At 46.0% G+C, this 20,569-nt stretch overlaps 1 protein-coding gene across 5 annotated transcripts in view; it reads right to left on the bottom strand.

Annotated features, from left to right (window-relative positions):
- Positions 1–13,702, bottom strand: part of ZDHHC2 (zDHHC palmitoyltransferase 2) — a 90,585-nt gene extending 76,883 nt beyond the window's left edge. For all 5 annotated transcript variants that reach the window (XM_075258782.1, XM_075258783.1, XM_075258784.1 and 2 more), the window contains exon 1: positions 13,453–13,702. In XM_075258782.1, coding sequence (XP_075114883.1) covers positions 13,453–13,582 — 130 coding nt within the window. In that variant the 5' untranslated portion in view covers positions 13,583–13,702. The remainder of the gene's footprint in view (positions 1–13,452) is intronic.
- Positions 13,703–20,569: the final 6,867 nt, after the last annotated feature.

Below are 20,569 nucleotides of genomic sequence, written 5' to 3'. Positions count from 1 at the left end.
ACACTCAGGAGCATACACGGTGGTTACAAAAGCATGAACAGTAGTCTTATCAGTTCTCGAGTGGCAGCCAATAACGTTCCAAACAGGGCCTGGGGCAAGGTAAGGGGTGTGTGTGTGTGGGGGGGGGGACGAGAGGGAAAGGGAAGGTAGTGGAAGAATAGGGAAGGGTGGAAAACAAACATTGTTAAAAGTAAAAACAAATTTGGCATAATAAAGTCAATAAGTATCTAAGGACCCCTTCACACGGCGTAAGCGTGCCGCTCATTTAGATACGTATACACGTGTCTGAACGCGGCGCTTCAAAACAGGGCCCATTGATTTCAATGGGAAGCACGCGTATATGCCGATATACATACGCTTCCCATTGAAATCAATGGGCTCTGTTTTGAAGCGCCGCGCTCGGACACGTGTATATGTATCTAAATGAACGGCGCCCTTACGCCGTGTGAAGGGGCCCTAAGAGCAAAAAAAAAAAAAAAAGAAACACAGCACGTTCAGAGCAGAATGGTGCAATTCAAATGGGAATGGCAATGATAAGGAGGTCAGTATACAAATAGAAGTGCAAACGGCCATAACAATTGGAGTACCAACAATAATATTAGCAACAATGATCCGATGCACGTGACCCGTTATGGAATTGCACTAGGGGTGGAGAGGGGAGTCTTGGCCTGGGGATTTCTCCTATCTTCCATAAAAGCGGACCAGAGGGCCCATCTGGAGCAGAAACTGGAGAAGGTATGGTTTTTGGTGGCCAACATCGGCTCCAGGGTGAAAGCCAAGTCCACATGATGGATCAGCTCATTTATTGTCATACACGGTATAAACTTCCACTGCCTCACTATCATGGATCTGGCGGCTAGAATTATCTGACCCAGCACCACATGCATACCCGTGGGGAAAGGCCCAGTATCTAGAAAGCATAACGCCAGCCCTGGGGAGGGGGAGATGGGGAGACCAGCTACAGAGGAAATGAAGCCGAAGACAGCGGTCCAAAAGGCCTGAACTGGGGGGCATTCCCACCACATGTGCAATAGAGTGCCTTCATGTGCATCAATATGTGCCAACTGTACAGCAGATCTGTACCAGCATAGAAGGAATTTTTTGAGCCGTCTCCCAGTGGGCCGCACCCTTCGACACTCGCTTAACAAACCCACAGGCCTCATACCAGTCAGGCAGAGAAATAGATTTGGCAAGGTCCTCCTCCCACCTTGAAAGGCATAGAGGTTTGATCCGCTCTGTGGGGGTGGAGAAAAAAGTATAAAAAGCTGAGGTGCCACCTTTAGGAGGTGCGGTTCGTCTCCACAGTCTCCATCCAAGTCTGGGAAAACAAGTCTCGATGCTCCGTGGGTTTGAAGAAGGTGCCTAAGTTGCAGGAATTTGAAAAAATCCTTGTGAGGGAGATCATATTCCTCCCGCAATACAGAGAAGGATTTATCTACCATATTATACTTTGCACAAGCAGTTGCTATCCTCTGACTAGACTACCCCACAGCCCAGTCACATAAAGCCTCACACTCACCTCCCCCATGTATCCTCCCTTCTGCCTGAGAGAGATTGCTGAAGCAGCACTGCCATGTATTATGACAGCAGAGAGGGCCCTGTGCCAGGCATTGCCGGGGTTGTAGACCCCTGATTTAGATCATGAATTGCAACTTTTTAAAGATTCACTTTATTAGGTGTTGGCATAAAAATCTGTAAACAGATTTAAAGATGTGACAAATTTATTAACATTATGCGACATTTTGATAAATTTGTTGTTCACAACGGCAATACTGTCTTCAGCAGAACTGACATAAAATAATAAGTTTCCCCTACAACTGTATACACTAGACACTCCTTGTTTTTGTGTATCTACATACATTTCTTCACTTTTAGGGTATCTAGTAGGGGACCCGGGACTGGGAAATGGTGGCCAGGACTGAAGAGGGTTGACATGGAGAGAAAGGAGTATCCCAAGGTCTGATATGGGGGCTGTAAGGGCTGGTCTGGTCTCAGGCCCCTAAGAAAAGGAGGTCTACTGTCTGTATAAAGGAGGATCTGGTCTGATCTGGTCTGGGTTCAGTATTAAAAGGCTTACCTAAATTCAGAAAAAAACATATAAGAATAGAAAAAGTTGTTCTAATAGTCCCCTGGTAGTTGTTCAAAAAAGCCCATAGTATCAATGCTGCAGCCATTCAGATGCCAAAAGGTGACCTTGCACATGGCCACTGAGTGCACCGACTGGTTGTATCTAGTTGTGTGCTGACCACTTGTAAGCAAATGGAAACCATCAGAGCATCTGCGCTGGACCAGCAGAGTTTTAAAATGGGCAATATAAATATTATTGTTATTTTATAAAATTGGTTGTTCTTATTTTAATTTTTTTTAACTTGTTGAATAACCCCTTTAAGAGGAATCAGGTCTGTGTTACGTATTAATAGGGGCCTTTAGGGTGTTTATAAGCAGGCATGTGTAATTAGGGTAACAAATGGCAGAATAATTATTAAAAAAAAAGAGTTATTATTGGCACTTCCTCAAACTGAGTCACAGATACCATTGGGGTACCATAAGATGCAGTGTTTGACCTCCTTTTTAATATGTTCATTTAATGGGGTTATTTCCCCACCAGTTCAGTTTTGGTTATTTCAACCAGCTCATATCTCTGGAAATAGTAATAGAAAGCATTGCAATCTCCTCTTTCATATGACACCATATGTCTGAGATATAGTATGAATCAACCCTTGCCCACCCTACGTTTTACACAGCCCCATACTCCATACATAATAACATTCAGTGAGAGGTAGAAACTAGAGATGAGTGAGTAGTATTCGATCGAATAGTCGAATATTGAGGTCTACTCAAATCGAATTTCGAATTTCACTACTCGCTCATCTCTACTGTATAGGTTTTTTTTTAATGCCTACATTGTCCTAGTTCCTGTCCCACCTCCCCTGCATAGTTATTGGTGTAAAAAAAAAAGCGCCAGGGAAGTTGGGAGGGGAATCAAATTTTTACTGCGGTTACCGCGTGGTATTCGACCGAGTACGAGTATTTTGAATACCGTAGTATTCGATCGAATACCTACTCGATCGAATACTACTCGCTCATCTCTAGTAGAAACAACTCTCAATATAGAAACAAGTGAAAGAGTGAAAAAAATGCAGGATTTCACAGAAAGTAAAGAAAATCCAAAATTTGTTAATTAATAAAGTCATAAATTTATTTATGACACAAATACTGGCAGAAAATCAAAAGTTGGGGGCGTGGCCTGACCGTGTTAGCTTACAGACGCTCGTTTCAGAAGCTCCTGGACCACAGGCAGTTCTAACTTACCTTGGGGTAGTTCAGCCTTCATCTCTCCCTTTCTGCAGCAATGGTCCGACGCCTGGGCCACAAGAGAATCACCTCTGCCTGTGTGGAGTCGCAAATCGCAAGGTTCCTGCAGTCCTCGGTCTCCTCTTCTACTCCTGCTGGCGATTCCAAGATGGCGCCGGCGCGTGCAAGTGCTGCCACGGAAGAACCATCCCCCCTGCAGCTGCCGGCAAGTCCTCCGCTTCCTCAATCGACCTCTCCGACAGAGCCTGCACAGTCCATGCCTCCGCAGCAGCTTGAGGGAGGACCGGCTCCCTCGCTCCAGGTACCGGTCCCCCTCCCTTCCACCTCCCAAGATGGCGGCCGCCATGTGAGTGAGGCACCACGGCCCTCTGCCTCCATCCTGCACTAATCACCTCTTGTGTTGCTGCCCTGCACCCTCAGTGACGCTGCCAGGAGGCCTTCCCATTAACTCCTTGTTGCAGGTCTCAGGGACCCTCTCCACCTCCACCCTGCCACTCTCAGTCCCATGGGGAGACCTCAGTTGTTGGCCTTAACAGTTCACTCCACAGTGCCTGGAAGCCTTCTGTGGGCCCCCCCCCTTGTCAACTATGGGGGTTATTGACTCGGTCCACTCTGGGCAACCTCAGCGCCCCTTTATATCTGGCACCCCTGGCGTGATCTCTGTTCTGGCGAGCTTGGACCAGGACTTCTCCTCCACCCTGGCGGCACTGCGCTCGCCTCCCTCCTCCGACCTGTCCGATGCCTCGTTGCAGGGCACTGTCCCACTGTCTCATCATCAGAAGCGCCCCAAACTGGCGGATGTATTGGATCTAGTTTGCACTATGCCTACTAAGTCGGATTTGGAGGTGATTATCCATAGAGTTGAGGAGAAGCAAGAGAGACTCCTGTCAGAGTTTAAGTCTGAACACCAATCCTTGTCAACCCAGGTTGCAGCTCAGCAACAACACACTGCTTCTATTGATCAACGCCTCACCACTGTGGAGCACTCCTTGGCCTCTCAACGTACCCTTAACCGTCACATCCTCCTCCAGATGGACGATCAGGAGAACAGTGGTCGGCGCAACAATATTAAGCTGAGAGGCATCCCTGACTCGGTTCCTCCTGCTGAGCTCCGCACTGTCTCCTCTATCTTTAACAAGGTTCTCTCCTGCCCCATGGATACGGACATCACTCTGGACAGAGTTCCCCGTGTGCTGGGCACTCGACGCTCAGATACTTCTGGGCCGCGGGACGTCCTGTGTCGAGTTCATTTCTTCCGAGAGAAGGAGGATATCCTACCAGCGGCCTGGTCCTGTGGCTTTCATGGACAATCCAGTGCAGCTGCTCTCTGACGTTTCCCGTCAAACTTTGTCTATGCGCAGACTCCTCAAACTGGTTTTGCAGGCTATTCTGGACTCTGGAGCCACTTACTGGTGGGGCCACCCCTTTCACCACTAGATCAGGCGTAATGGTGCTCTGTTTGTTTTTCAGTCTCCTCACCAAGCTGCTTCCCTGGCACAGTTCCTGGATATACCTGACTTGGCCTTGCCGGACTGGTTGGACCATCCTCTGCCCTCTGTTTCACTCATAAGTTTTTATTTCTGCCCCGGCGGTGACTGTGGCGGGCCTTGGCTCGTCTTAGTCCCGGACGGTGAGATTCGCCCTCCTCCTTTTCTTCCTGTGGTGCTCCGTGCAGCATTTTGTGGTCCCCTGGTTCTGGGGCCACTTCTCGCCGCATGGATCACATTTTATTGACCAAGTGTCCCTTTGGTGCTGTCCTTTCGTCTTTTGCATTGGACCCCCATGTTTCATTGTTCCCCTCTTAGGCCTGTAGTTCTGCTTACTGGGGAATGGGTGGCACCCTGATGCTGCTCCACCTTCTCCCGTTAGTTAGGTTTGGCACCTCTCTGGTAGCGTACTGCGGTGTGCTCCCAAGAACTGCTTTAGTGGGGTTTTCCCACAGCTTTTTGTGACCCGGTCTTAGTCTAGCTTTGACTGGGAGTCAGTGTTTATTGTAGTGAGGTATTTTTATGCTTTACTGTCTCCTTTCCCCGAGTCTGTCCTTTGTCCCCCCCCCCCCTTTTATTTATTTTTTTGGATTTTTCTTCTCCTTTCTTACTTTCCTCCCTTTCTTCCTACAGTACCCTCTCAGATGCCCTGCTGCGCATCATGGTTGTTCTCTTGAGTTCAAACCTGGGGAGATTACTATTCTCATTTTCTCTCCTCCCTACCCACTTCCCTGGGATTTGAAAGTTCGCTTACGAAGTTTGAGGAGGTTAGCTCTGAGTCCTCCAGATTGTTGTCCCTCCTTCCTGGCCCCACAGAGCTTAGGGATGCTACCCCCCCCCTCCTTTTTTTTTTTTTTTCTCTCTCTTTCTTCTCTCTTCCTTCCTCCCCTCTCTCTCTTCTTCGTTCTCTTTTATCTCTCCCCCCCTTCTCTCTTCCAGTGTGATCCTACTTATGTCAATATCTTATGTTTTCCATTGTTCTGTTTTGTTGTGTCCGCTTGGACGTGTCCATTTGTGTCGTTGGTTTTGCGGGCCCGATTGATTGGGTCCTGCTTTGTCATTGTTTTGTGTTTTTGCTTATTTGTAAATTGTTTACAAATAAAGAATTTATAAATAAAAAAAAGAAAATCAAAAGTTGTCCGAAATTTTAGTTTAAGTGTATATGCACACAACTGTAAGCATCCGGTCCATGATGAAATGGGACGGACAGCACACGGATGATATCAAGTGAATGCCTATACCAGTGGCGTAACTACCGCCGTAGCAGCAGAGGCAGCTGCCACAGGGCCCGGGAAATTAGGGGGCCCGGCGACAGCCGCTACCGCTGCGTTTTTTTCTTTTTTCTTAATAGGCCGTTACCGGCTGGAGTTACTCCAGCCGGTAACGGACCCTATTTACTTACCGATCCTGGCTGTACACCTGTATTTGGACACCTGTGGTAGAATAAACCCAGCAGATGCTTCCTTACGGATGGTATTGATCGAAACAATACTCCCAGATGCCTGGTGAAACTCCTGGTGTATGTGAGCCATCGGTTGGGTGCGGTTTCTCTTGCCAGCACTCGTCGGTCTCTATCTTCCAGTTTCGGGGGTTTGCCGACTCGAGGCACATTCCAACAATCACCGTTCACCTTCCACTTCGTAATCACATAGGCCACTGTCGATTTTGGGTAATTCAGTTTGCTTGCTATGTCCCTTAAGGATCGACCATTTCTGTGGTACCCCACAATTATCCCTTTCTTGAAATCGGACAACTCTACACTTCGTGGCATCTTGCAAGCGACCAATACCAATGCACTAATGCCAAAGCTGGTTCCTATTTAACGTCAGAAGGCGTGACGTACATCACAACCGCAGATATCTTCATTTGCATGGGTGTCCAAATACTTATTGATAGACAGTGTATGTACCAACCGTGCTGTTCAATCACGGCCCGGCTACATGAACATGGTAATGTCCATGTAGCCTAATGCTGATTGCAAAACTGCAGCCGTATCGCCCACGTACAGTTAGGGCCAGAAATATTTGGACAGTGACACAATTTTCGCGAGTTGGGCTCTGCATGCCACCACATTGGTTTTGAAATGAAACCTCTACAACAGAATTCAAGTGCAGATTGTAACGTTTAATTTGAAGGGTTGAACAAAAATATCTGATAGAAAATGTAGGAATTGTACACATTTATTTACAAACACTCCACATTTTAGGAGCTCAAAAGTAATTGGACAAATAAACATAACCCAAACAAAATATTTTTATTTTCAATATTTTGTTGCGAATCCTTTGGAGGCAATCACTGCCTTAAGTCTGGAACCCATGGACATCACCAAACGCTGGGTTTCCTCCTTCTTAATGCTTTGCCAGGCCTTTACAGCCGCAGCCTTCAGGTCTTGCTTGTTTGTGGGTCTTTCCGCCTTAAGTCTGAATTTGAGCAAGTGAAATGCATGCTCAATTGGGTTAAGATCTGGTGATTGACTTGGCCATTGCAGAATGTTCCACTTTTTTGCACTCATGAACTCCTGGGTAGCTTTGGCTGTATGCTTGGGGTCATTGTCCATCTGTACTATGAAGCGCCGTCCAATCAACTTGGCAGCATTTGGCTGAATCTGGGCTGAAAGTATATCCCAGTACACTTCAGAATTCATCCGGCTACTCTTGTCTGCTGTTATGTCATCAATAAACACAAGTGACCCAGTGCCATTGAAAGCCATGCATGCCCATGCCATCACGTTGCCTCCACCATGTTTTACAGAGGATGTGGTGTGCTTTGGATCATGTGCCATTGCCTTTCTTCTCCAAACTTTTTTCTTCCCATCATTCTGGTACAGGTTGATCTTTGTCTCATCTGCCCATAGAATACTTTTCCAGAACTGAGCTGGCTTCTTGAGGTGTTTTTCAGCAAATCTAACTCTGGCCTGTCTATTTTTGGAATTGATGAATGGTTTGCATCTAGATGTGAACCCTTTGTATTTACTTTCATGGAGTCTTCTCTTTACTGTTGACTTAGAGACAGATACACCTACTTCACTGAGAGTGTTCTGGACTTCAGTTGATGTTGTGAACGGGTTCTTCTTGACCAAAGAAAGTATGCGGCGATCATCCACCACTGTTGTCATCCGTGGACGCCCAGGCCTTTTTGAGTTCCCAAGCTCACCAGTCAATTCCTTTTTTCTTAGAATGTACCCGACTGTTGATTTTGCTACTCCAAGCATGTCTGCTATCTCTCTGATGGATGTTTTCTTTTTTTTTCAGCCTCAGGATGTTCTGCTTCACCTCAATTGAGAGTTCCTTTGAGCGCATGTTGTCTGGTCACAGCAACAGCTTCCAAATGCAAAACCACACACCTGGAATCAACCCCAGACCTTTTAACTACTTCATTGATTACAGGTTTACGAGGGAGATGCCTTCAGAGTTAATTGCAGCCCTTAGAGTCCATTGTCCAATTACTTTTGGTCCCTTGAAAAAGAGGAGGCTATGCATTACAGAGCTATGATTCCTAAACCCTTTCTCCAATTTGGATGTGGAAACTCTCATATTGCAGCTGGGAGTGTGCACTTTCAGCCCATATTATATATATAATTGTATTTCTGAACATGTTTTAGTAAACAGCTAAAATAACAAAACTTGTGTCACTGTCCAAATATTTCTGGCCCTAACTGTACTTGCTGTCTTCTTTTTATACTAGACGGGTCTTTTGAGGACTAACAAAGATCTGGCAGATTTACAGATAATTTGCAGGTCGAGAAGTACGTGAACCAGAGGCTGCAGAAACGTGAAGAAAATGGCACTCTCAAAGTAAAGACCTAATAAAAAGTGTCATGTACAGACATGTACTCCTGACTTATTAAAGAGATTTATGCTGTAAATAAGACCATTAGAAGATGAAGAAAAGGCCATACTATATAACTTCCAGCAACAGGAAACACTTAAGTAAATATTTGTTAAGGCGTGCATGCCATGGCATATACTTAGGTGCCAGAGGGCATACCTAATAGTGCCAACAATGCCCCTAAATCAGAGCCAGCAAGGAGAAGTAGAACATGAAGAAGTGCTCCACCTTTTATAAGGGTCCCTAGGGTACAAGTTCTACAAATGTGGAGACTATACAATAGACAAGTGGTTGTACTGTACTGTATTAAGTAGCACAAATAAACACTGATGCTGTAACAAAGTATCTGGTCATGTAGAAATAACTTGTGTCTAGCTCGGATTCCGCTTCATGTTTTCTGATGCATCCCATGTAATCTAACATGTTGTATACAGAATATTCTGGCACCATACACAATGTATGAGGAATACAGAATCTACAGCCTGGCGTATTAGCATTACCGCATATCTAAGTGTTTTAAGACGATACAATGAGGAAACATCCTTGAGTGCAGAATATTTCATTTTAATGGAAGCCATTTACAAAAGCTGAAGGGGCCTGGAATTAATGGATGACTACAGAATGTAATTTTCTTAGTGACAGTAAAGGCTGCATCTACTCCTAAAAGGCTTTACTACTCTGACGTTATATTCACACAAGTTCACTAGAGTTCATTCTAGAAAACAGTGTTAATAATCTGCGTTATATTGCTAGTACATGCTCTGTTCACACTAGTGGGATGCTTCTGGTAAGACAAGTTATCAATATGTGGGGGCAACATGGTGGCTCAGTGGTTAGCACAGCAGCCTTGCAGCGCTGGAGTCCTGGGTTTGAATCCCGACAGGAACAACATCTGCAAGGAGTTTGCATGTTCTCCCCGTGTTTGCATGGATTTCCTCCCATTCTACAAAGACATACTGATAGGGGGCTCACAATCTACATTTTAAAAAAAAAAGGTATCAGTATGTCATTAGTTGGGGGTCCAATGCCCAGGACCTCCCCCAATCAACTGCTTTAAGACGCCACAGCGGGACTATTTACTGTGCCAATGACATCGCGTTGATAGGTCACATAATACAGCAGCAACTCAGTCCCATTCAAGTAAAAGTGGCTGAGATGCAATACCAAACACTATCCCTATGCAATGTACAATCAGGTGATTTGTGGGGGGTCCAGGGTATCAAACCCCCACCGATCACATATATAGATGACCTATCCTAAATAAATAAATATGTAAGCCTCAGAAAACTCCGAATGAATATCATTAATATGACTTAAAATGTTGTCCATTTCCTAAAAGGTCCAAAGATTTCTACACATGGAACGCATACTCTATGCCAAAAATTGGAACCTAAACGCCCCAGTTGGCTCAGGAATGCCCTGCCCAAATGCTCACTTTTGGGTGAGGTTTACATAAACCCCATCTCTTTTTTATTTTGGTTCATAGTACAATCCCTGCAAAATCGGAGCTGTTGCCAAGTATAAGAGGGGAATTTATTAATTTCAGCGTGTGCTGTGTGATAAGTAGTAGCTGGGCTCTTTCCCTGGTGATGGCAGCTGCCAGTGGGTCAGAGCTTCTCTGCTGTCTAGTGACAGCTCTCCTGAGTGACCACTTGTTGGACAACAGTACCTACCGTATCAGAATAGTTAGAGTGGGTCACATTTACCAGTCAATAATTTTTACCTGGGACTACCAGTTTTATTATTCATCATTCATCTTTCCCTTCATTTCAACAGAAGGGATGGAACCCAATGGACCCTACTATAGTCAATGGAGTTCGCTGAGCTGTATTAGTGGTCCGCCTCTCCATTGCTCAGGTCCCCAGGTGGAGCCAAACAACAGAGCAGCGATGCTAGTGTGAACCTAGCATAAGCCTATTTTGATGATAACTGTCCGGTGTAAACAGGCCTATAGTCTGAGGCTAGAGTCACATGTATTGGAGTCTCCGCCGCAGAATCAGTGAGAAAAGTCCTGCACAGAAAAACCTGATGGACACCCTGCAGACACCACCATAGTCTAGTGGAGTCCGCGGGTAAACACTTTTATTCTTAGCCGACTCTCAATCTTTCGGGTCCCCATGCAGACTTGAGCAATGGAGAGAAGAATGCTAGTTGGAACCTGGCGTCAGTCATTCAGCAATGAGAGGAAAGTCACAGGCAAGGACAGCCAGCTGAAATATCCTCCAGCTACAAACCTATGTTTCATGGGTCCACATACTTCCTTACAGATGCCCATACAGAATAAACTACAGTAGTCTCGTGGCAAATGTTTAATATAATTTCTTAAAGTTAATGCCAAATCTAAATCACAGAAGACCTGCAGAATACCAACAATATAACCAAGGGAAAAGTGGAGCAGTTGTCTGTAACGGCCAATCAGGTTGCTGCTTTTATTTTCTCATGCGGCTCAGTAAAATGATAGCTGTTATCTGATTGGTTGTTATGCTCCAGTTCTCCCTTGCACTAGTGTATACCCCTTTATGACCATGGTTACAGGGTAGAAGCTGCTTTATAACCAGCACACATACAGCGATGTATCTATGGATGTATATCATGCCCATAGGTATCTATATGGATAATGTGAAACAATGCTATAATCCTTCTGCCATTATTAGTAACAGATAACTCAGCCAAAATAGTGATATTTCCTGGATAATACAAGCACCACCTCCAGGAACAATAGACCCTCCTAAAAAACAGCAGTCCACTAAGACTATGTTCACATCTGTGCTAAGTGTCCACCCAGAACAGATCTGTCAAAAATCACCAGACGAAAAAGTGCCACAAGCCCAATTTTTTCGTCCAACAATTTCAGTTAAAAAAGCAGACACCCATAGGACCCCAGTATAGTAAATTGAGTCCCTCAGGCTCTGTTTGCGTCTATTATTTCTGGGGTCTGTTGTTCATTATCCAAAATAAAAGCAAAGATGTGAACATAACGTAAACTAGAACAGTACTGCATCCATACAGAAGGCAAATGCTTAAATATTGCTATGTTTTCCTACTAAGGTATGGGGGGCACAACAATATCGGAACAATTTTGGAAGTTAATATAGAAACCATGATATGTAAAATTGCAAGCTTATATCAATTCTCTTTTCAGATCCAGTTGCTTTTCAAGATAGCATGCTTTAGTTTGACCTGCCCCCTCACCCCAGAACTCTCCCAGGATGCCCTGACCGCACCATAGCAGCACATGAGTATACAGTATATGGCTACAGATGTACCCCGGGACCTAATTATAGCAGGTGTTATAGGGGATACTGGACAAGTAAGATATGCACCAAAGCTATTTATCTATACCAGCCCTTCCTTGCAATCCCAAAGACATACCAACCCTAATAGTGACAAATACTTGTGCATATCCAGCCTAATGAACCCCTGCAAGTAACAGCTGGGCCGGAGTACACTAATTCGGTCGTACATCTTTGTGTGTCAGCCAGCTCATGGCGATGTTGTAGTCCATAGAAGGGAATAGATAGCATCATTAATGCAACATACAGCAAAGCTAACCTGTCTAAGTGGCAAGCGGGTTGTCTCGGTCTCACAGCTGTATTTTAACACCATATAGGCTAGAGAGAAATGAAGTGTTTGCCTAGCTAGGATTGTGGCTACTTGCTTTCTTGATGTAATATGGTAACTATTCCACTGCAGTTCTGCCGCCCGTTACTATGCCACACGTAGGTGGGACACAATGTGACACCACAGTTAAACTTGAAAGGATATTTCCGCAGCCATTCATCACATAAAAACTATTCCAACAAAAGCTACATGTGACTCCATGTAAAGCAATAGCTGAATGCTGCTATTACATAAGAGAAGAAGTGAGGCTACAGCTACATGAGTATACACACAATATGCATGACACAAGTTTTATATACAAGTTATGTGTCCAGGCTCCATGCGCGCGACCATAGTACTGATCAGTGTGCTATCCATTTTTATTTTGGTTGCACTCTATGGCCCAATACACATGACCCTATGGCCGCGACTACAGACAAAATCTCAGGACAAGTCCTATGCCTGGTCATTTTGCCGTCCGGGCTCGTTCATTGAAGTATAGGGGGTCCATGGAGAATATGAACTGCATATGAAAGCCACCCATGTGCCATCCCATCCGTTTCTCACGGGTCTATACAGGTCTCACCTGGTCGTGTACATGTAGCATTAGGTTAGATGCAGATTGTGATAAATGCTATGCGTGTTCTTACTGCATGAAGATTTCACTTCCAATAACTCTGCAGCATGTGGCATATGCAGATTCTGTTGAGGTTTTACCCTGGGCATTGCATAAGAAAGTACTGACACATTGCAGGTTTTACAATCCACACCGCAGGTCAATGTATGCAACATGAGATATACGGTATACAGTCACATCTACATCGCTGGCCCTGGGTTATACACACATGTAGTATATTCACACTCAATAAGTCAAGGGAATTGCTCCTATACTTGAGGAACACTGTATGAAGTAGCATGCAACTAGAGTGTTGTGTCACCTATTCTAAGGCTGGATTCACACAGGCAGTTATTGATGCAGTTTTATTTTATTTCAGACATGTAACAGAAGGGCTTGTACTGCTCCTGCCTGCTGGATCCATGTCTTGCTGTGCCTTCCAAAACTGCATGAAAACTGCCTGTGTGATTCCAGCCCAAGACTAGAAGTGTTGACTTTAGTAAGAGGCAGCAGCCCCAGCAGTGACATGATGTATCACACGGGCTGTGTCAGCACAACTTGTGTACACAGCAGGGCATAGGGTGAGGGGTGTCTAGGGGGTCTCACCTATACAGAGCTGGATGACATAGGCGTAGTAGGACCAGCACACGATGATGGAGATGAACAGCACCGGGATCCAGTACAGGCACCTCCTGCACCTTCTCTTCACGCTGCTAGGGCCCGACGGCGCCATCATACAGCCGGGGCCTCTTCATGGGCAGGGGAAGATCAGGTGTGATGCCCGCTGTCTGGTGCCCACAGCCCGGGCAATGCAGGAGCGGTGCAGCGTATGAGTGTGTGTGTTTGTGTCTGTGCTGGCCCCGCCCCGCGCTCCTCCCCCTCCCTCTCCATACACCAGGCTGCTGCAGCCTCTGCTGCACCTCAGTGACGGCTGTTATGTATAGTAGTGCCCACCTCGGTGCCCTCATCTGTGCCACCTAGTCACCATCAATATTACTCACCTTACTCTGGAAAATCATTGGGATTGCAGGGCTGGAGCAGAAGGGCAGACACACTCCTAAGGCAGAGTTCACACGGAGTAAACGCGCCGCGCATTGTGGCGCGTTTACGGCGCGTGTACGCCGCGTTATTTTACGGTGCGCGATTACGCCGCGTTAACGCCGTGTTTACGCGGCGCTAACGCGGCGTAATCGCGCACCGTAAAAAACGCGGCGTACACGCGCCGTAAACGCGCCACAATGCGCGGCGCGTTTACTCCGTGTGAACTCTGCCTAACATTGGCACCAATTCTGTCACATTGGGAAGGGACTGTACAAAATGTGGGGGTCGTGTATTGGGTCTGGTAGTAAATATCTTTCTTGTTAGGGGCGTAACTTGAGGGGGAGCCGGGCATGTGCCCCAAGAAGCTGGGTGAGGGGATACCATAAGGCCACTTTTATGTATTTAGGGATAGACTAAGGCCAGTGAGCTCATTTTTGCGCCAGGTGACACTAAGTTCACACTAGCTGTCTGTTGACGGATCAGAGCAATGGACAGGCGGACCGCTAAAATTTTATGATTACATACAGAGCCCATTGGACCCCATTGTGTATAATGTCTATTGGTTTTAAACCAAAAGCAGGGGACGTACATTTGCGTGCGAGGACTTTTTCTGATGCTGATTTCAGGTGGACATTGCGATAGAGTCTCTTAGGGCTAGTTCACACGGGGCATGGAATGGCGTATTTTGGTCCTGATTCTGATGCGGGAAGCTCAATCAGAATAGGACCAAAATGCATCTGCCGCGACTGTTGCAGCTTCCGACAGTTGCGGCTTCCGACTTTGGAGTAGGCTCAAATGAATGGGCCTAGTCCGGAGGGTGCTGTCACGAGGTGGATGCCGGGGCTGACTCAGCTGCAGAATCCGCCTGAAAAAAGGACAGCTCGTTTCTTTTTTCCGTGAGCCGAAACATACCACTCACGGAAAAAAAGGAAAGTTGCGGTCTACATATACCTCTATTGTCAGAGGGGAAATTCTGAGGTGGATTCGGCGTCAGAATCCACCCCCTCTTGCCCCTTTGTGAACGAGCCCTTAGTCTCCTACATAGCATGACTGAAAGCTCAACTGTAGCTCTCCCTCTGAGAAAATGTTGGAAATTTACCTCAGTCCTATAATATAAAAGTATTAAGTTAGGGCACATATTGCACATACAAAAATCCCAACACCTAATGAAAGTTCTCGTGGTCATGTTGCGATATGTGAGTTGACAGAAAACCAGCAGATTTGGGTCTCTGGCAACTGTTGTGTCAGAGTTACAGCATCGGAGGACCAGAACAATGGTCAGACAGGCTGCTAAAATAGCAGTTAAGGAGCTTGATGGACCCTATGCATTTGTCCGCCGATTTCAGGAGATTCCAACGCAAATGTGAACATAGCCTTAAGTCAGAGATAGTTCCTGTAGCAAGTAAATCAGTTTTTATATTGACAACTTTTATGGATAGATAGATAGATAGATAGATAGGAGATAGATAGATAGATAGATAGATAGATAGATAGATAGATAGATAGATAGGAGATAGATAGATAAATAAATAGATAGATAGGAGATAGATAGATAGATAGATAGATATTGGCATCTTTAACCCTTAATCGCTGATATAATAATCTCACATGAGAGCAAATAATGCTATGAGACCATGTGAGGACAAAGGGGTAGGTGCCTGAAGGCCTCCACCATTCACATATAAGTCACTCTTTGACATTTTATTTCCCTGATGTTGTCTCCCGTGAGGCACTGTCACATATACATCATAGCTGTGAGTACACAGGAGCACAGCAGCAGCTGCCGCATAATACACTGAGACAGCAGCAGCTTCATGATAGGTCATACTGAGGACCATTCATTAGGATTATCAGTAGGTTATCCATATAAGAATACCCAGCATCTCCTCCAATAAGCTTATTATATTAGGAGCCGCAGTCATTGGAACCAGCACAGTTAGACTGAGTGCAATGACCATAGAAACACCAAACACCTCCCTCCCGGCACCTGAGATATACTATCTACAAATGAGGCACATGACAACTTGTTGTGGGTAAATTGTGGGGGTCAGCCACAGCTTTATTAACAATAAACATATTAGCAGAACCCTGCTACCCCATGACGAAACATAAGGCACGTCACCAGAATGCCCCGCCGCCGCTGCGGTGGGCATGTGAGAGATGTTCCACGGGTGACACGCCTCTCCTCTTCTCACCGTCTTCCACAGGGGAGGGTACAAGGTCCTGCCAACATGTCAGCTGTGACACCTAAGAAAACAATAAAGACAAATAAACACAAAAACGGCTGGAAAACAGCAACAAAAAAAGGAAGCACAGAGCACAAAACAGCAAGACTAAATAACCAATAAATATCCATCGACGGAACAAAAAAAAAAAAGAGGAGGGAACCAAGTCCATCGGCGCTGGCGGGGTTCCGAAAGGAAGTCTCCGCCCACCGCCGGAGGTTAAACACTCCTCCTGGGGCTTCGCCCCCTCCCCCGCCCACAGCAGCGTCAGCCGAAGGAAGGGGGAGGCGGAACTGAGCAGAATTACGCCCAGCCGGCCGGCAAACATGCTACATTCAGACTACTGAGTTGCCCAATGGCTATGAAAAAGGTTAATTTTTCATGACCATCTTGCTTCAGAGGGACACCTTTTTCACCCATCCCCAATACATCCAGGGTCGGACTGGCCCACCGGTGAATCCCCCAGTGGGCCCCTCCCCCGACTATACTGCAGCTCATTTTAACAGTCTAAAATCATAGGCAGGGGCCCGATCTGCATGATCATGGGATGGTTAGGGGCCCGATCGGGGCCCTGACATTCCAATCGGGCCCCTGCCTATGATTTTGTGTGTGTGTTTGCAGCATGGGCTAATAGCAGCCAGCGCAGGGCTGCAGCTGTGATAGAGGACGCTCCGTGCTCAGGAAGCTTTCCCCTCCCCCCTCCTTCTCTGGCTGCTCTCTGCCCACCAATGAGAGGGTGAGGAGAGCCCAGGAGGCGGGGCTTATCCCTACACAGAAGATGGACCCTGCCGAGCTGCTGCCATTTCCTCCTGCACAGAAGAGAAGGAGCCGAGGAGAGCTCCAGCAAAGTGAAAGTAAGAAAGAAACCACCAGGTACATGAGGTTACTCTGCCTAGTAATGTCAGGCATTTGGGGTTATTATTTTAGTAACTCCATTTGCCTCATATTAATAACAGTTAACCCCATCATGTCCATCACATTAACCCCTGTGTGCTTCACATAAGGGTTACCTCCATGTCTCACATATCAGTAAAACTTATGTGAAGCACACAGGGGGTTAATGTGAGGGACATGATGGGGTTAACTGCTATTACTATGGGGCACATGGAGTTACTAAACTGTAATGTACATGACCAGACCTTTTATCCTCAATTGTGGCTTGTTTTGTTACTCTGTTTACGCTGGGTTCACACCAGCGTTCGGGTCTCCGTACTCAGGTTTCCGTCTTCTGCATGCAGAAGACGGAAACCTGTAATGCCGACTCCGGCCGTGAGCGGCGGTGAGCAATTTATGCTCTCCACCGCGAAACCGCTTTTTTTAAACTGTACACAGAGTACTGCATGTCCGACTCTGTGTCCGGTTTAAAAAAGCCAGTTTCGCGGCGGAGAGCTTAAATCGCTCACCACCGCTCACGGCCGGAGACTTTTCAAGCTCATTCAAATGAATGAGCTTGAAAAGGTGTCGGCAGGTTTCCGTCTCCTGCCCCTGTTTTGTGCAGGAAACGGAAACCTTTCAGAACGGAGTATGGGCGCACGTGTGAACGAGCTCTTATTTTCTTATAAAGAATTTATTAAAAAAAAAGTATGGACTATTATATTTCAATGGTCCCGTACATACGGCCATTGTTTTTACGGCCGTGTGTCCTGGCCAAATTGAAGAGCTGTAAATTATGGAGCAGGTCCTATATCTGTCCTATACCTAGACCTTTCATGTCCTCAGAGATGGGTGGTATTATATACTACTAGAAAGACGACCGTGCAATGAATTCACTGCGCTGCCAGTAGACGACCGTGCACTGAATTCACTGCGCTGCCAGCTTTCACGGTACGTGCCCCTGTGCTGGAGGTATTGGTGCTATTAATTTCGTTCAGCAAGATCTCTCCACTGTCAGAAGAGTGGGTCTCATAGCTCAGCGCCATTGCCGGGAAGAGCCAATCGCGCTGTGCTGTGAGAGCCGGGAGGAACTTCCCCCTCCCTCCCTGATAATACTCGTCTATGGACGAGTACTGCGAGCAGAGGGAGGGGGCGTTCCTCCCCGCTCTCACAGCACAGCGCGATTGGCTGTGCTGTGAAGAAGGACGTGTCAGAAACGCCCTTCTGACCATAGAAGAGCTACGGTACCGGACCGTAAGCTCTTCATACTGGGCCCAGATCGGGAAAGCCGACAGTGCGCTGAACTCAGTATATAGAACTGCCTGTGGGCAAAATGGTGAAAGGTCCTCTTTAAAGGATTTATCCATGTTTCTAATATTGATGGCCTGTCCTTAGGATAGGCCGTCAATATTACATCTGTGATGATACAACAGCCAGGACATCTGCAGATCAGCTCTCTTCCAGGACAGTGTGGCTACAGGTAATGGTAACATTTCTAGGAGCTGCGCTGTTCACTTTCCATACAGTGTGTAGCAGTAGGTTTAAGTAGTATGTTGTTACACATTGTATGGCAGGTGAGCAGCATGGCTCACAAGATGGTATTACCTTTAGCTGCCCTGTCTTGGTATCGCTGGTCTGCAGGGTCCTGGTGGTGGGCCCCTAGAAACAATTCCACTGGTGGGCCCCAGACACCCCAGTCCGACCCTGAATACATCACAGTGAAAACAGACAAAAATATGACCATCAAAACAACAGTCAGTGAATACCCTCCATTCACTGAATTTAATGCTGCCGTGTGACGCCTATTAAAAAAAAAACGGACATTGCACGGCTATGAATCCCTGTGTGAATGTAGCTCTATGCCGGGGCCCCAAGTAACGTTAAATAGTCCACGTGGCCACAGCGGAAATGCCGCAGCAAAAACCACTACATTTAACAGCCACTCCAAAGTGCAAATCCCATCCACACATTGCAGAAAAATAAGCGTAGCGTAAACGCTGTAATTTCCAAAACCAATGCGATTTTGGAAATCACAGTATATCAATTATACCTATAGAAACTCTGGCAGTTTCCCTATAGGTATAATGGAAGCAGAAAGCCAGTGAAGGAAACCTTTCTGTGAAAAGCTGTGATGCGTTGTTGATGCAGTTTTTCCCACAGTGCTTTTATGCTGTGGCCTATTACATGGCGCCTTAGCCTTAGGGGGCATTCACACGGAGTAAAGTGGCGCTGAATCTGCCACGATAACTCGCAGAAGAATCAGCGCTGATAAAAAGCCTCCCATTGACTTCAATGTGTTCCACGTGTTAGTCTTTTTATCAGCGCTGATTCTGCCGCGAGTTATTGTGGCAGATTTAGCGCCACTTTACATCGTGTGAATGCCCCCCTAAGGTTGCCTGTTAGCCACTGACACACCTGCCCAACTGGTTTTTAACTCAGGAGACAGGTGTAAGTAAAAAAAAATTGAAAGCTAAGGCCCCATGTAGTGAAACAAAGCTAAAAAATGCTGCTGAAAGAAATGCAGTGGAAACACATTTCACATTCCCCTATTAAATCTATTGGAAAAAATGTGATTGTGCAGCTAAAATTAACATCCTTCGATTTTCAGCAATGAATCAATGGAAGATGTTTTCAGGTGGAATTTGAAGCTGATTTTGGCCGGGGCACCACAGAACAGAAATGCTGCAATTAGCCTGCGGCGGGAAAAATCACAGTGTTTTACAGTACAGGCAAAGTGGATAGGATTCTAGCGAATCTCATGCCCACTTTGCGGTAAAAACCGTCGTGGAGACACGTCACGACCTCCATAAGTTTTGGAAATTGAAGCATGTCAATTATACCTACGGAAGCGCCAGCAGTTTCCTCATAGGTACAACTGTAACAGAAAGTCCGTGGAAGAAAACTCAGCAAATTTTCTGTTTAAAGCTCTGCGGGAAGAACCACGATGCATTGCTGCCGTGGTTTTTCCCGCAGTGCTTTATTGTTGTGGGATGTCCCGTGGGGCCTTATCCTTTGAGGCAGAATCCGCCTTAAATTCAACACCAAATTCCATCATGTCAACATATCTCAAGTGGCTCATTCCCATATAGTACCTTGTCTCATTCTATAGCATACACCGGGCCTCACATTGTGAAAATGCTGTGTTTTACATCACCTGCAAAGTGGATGGGATTCTGTCTAATCCCATCCTCATATTGCCATATTGCAGAAAAAAATCATTAACGGCACAGTTGGCCCATGGCGAAAAAGGCCGCTGAAGAAACCGCAATGTTTTACAGTCACTGCAAAGTGGATGGGATTTTAGCAAATCCCACTTTGTTGGAAAATATGCTATGTGAACACGCACCGATTTCCAAAACCGTCACAGTTTTGGAACTTGCAGCATGTCAGTTCTATCTATGGAAACATCGGCTGCTCCCCTATAGATATAATTAACCCCTTCCCGCCGATGGCACTTTTTGACTTCCTGACCAAGCTCGATTTTTCAAAACTGACATGTGTCACTTTATGTGGCAATAACTTTGGAATGCTTTAACTTACCAAAGTGATTTTAAGATTGTTTTTTCGTAACACATTGTACTTCA

The sequence above is a fragment of the Leptodactylus fuscus genome, chromosome 1 (assembly GCF_031893055.1).
Source record: "Leptodactylus fuscus isolate aLepFus1 chromosome 1, aLepFus1.hap2, whole genome shotgun sequence".
Taxonomy (NCBI): domain Eukaryota; kingdom Metazoa; phylum Chordata; class Amphibia; order Anura; family Leptodactylidae; genus Leptodactylus; species Leptodactylus fuscus.
This window is presented reverse-complemented; position numbering and strand designations above follow the sequence as displayed.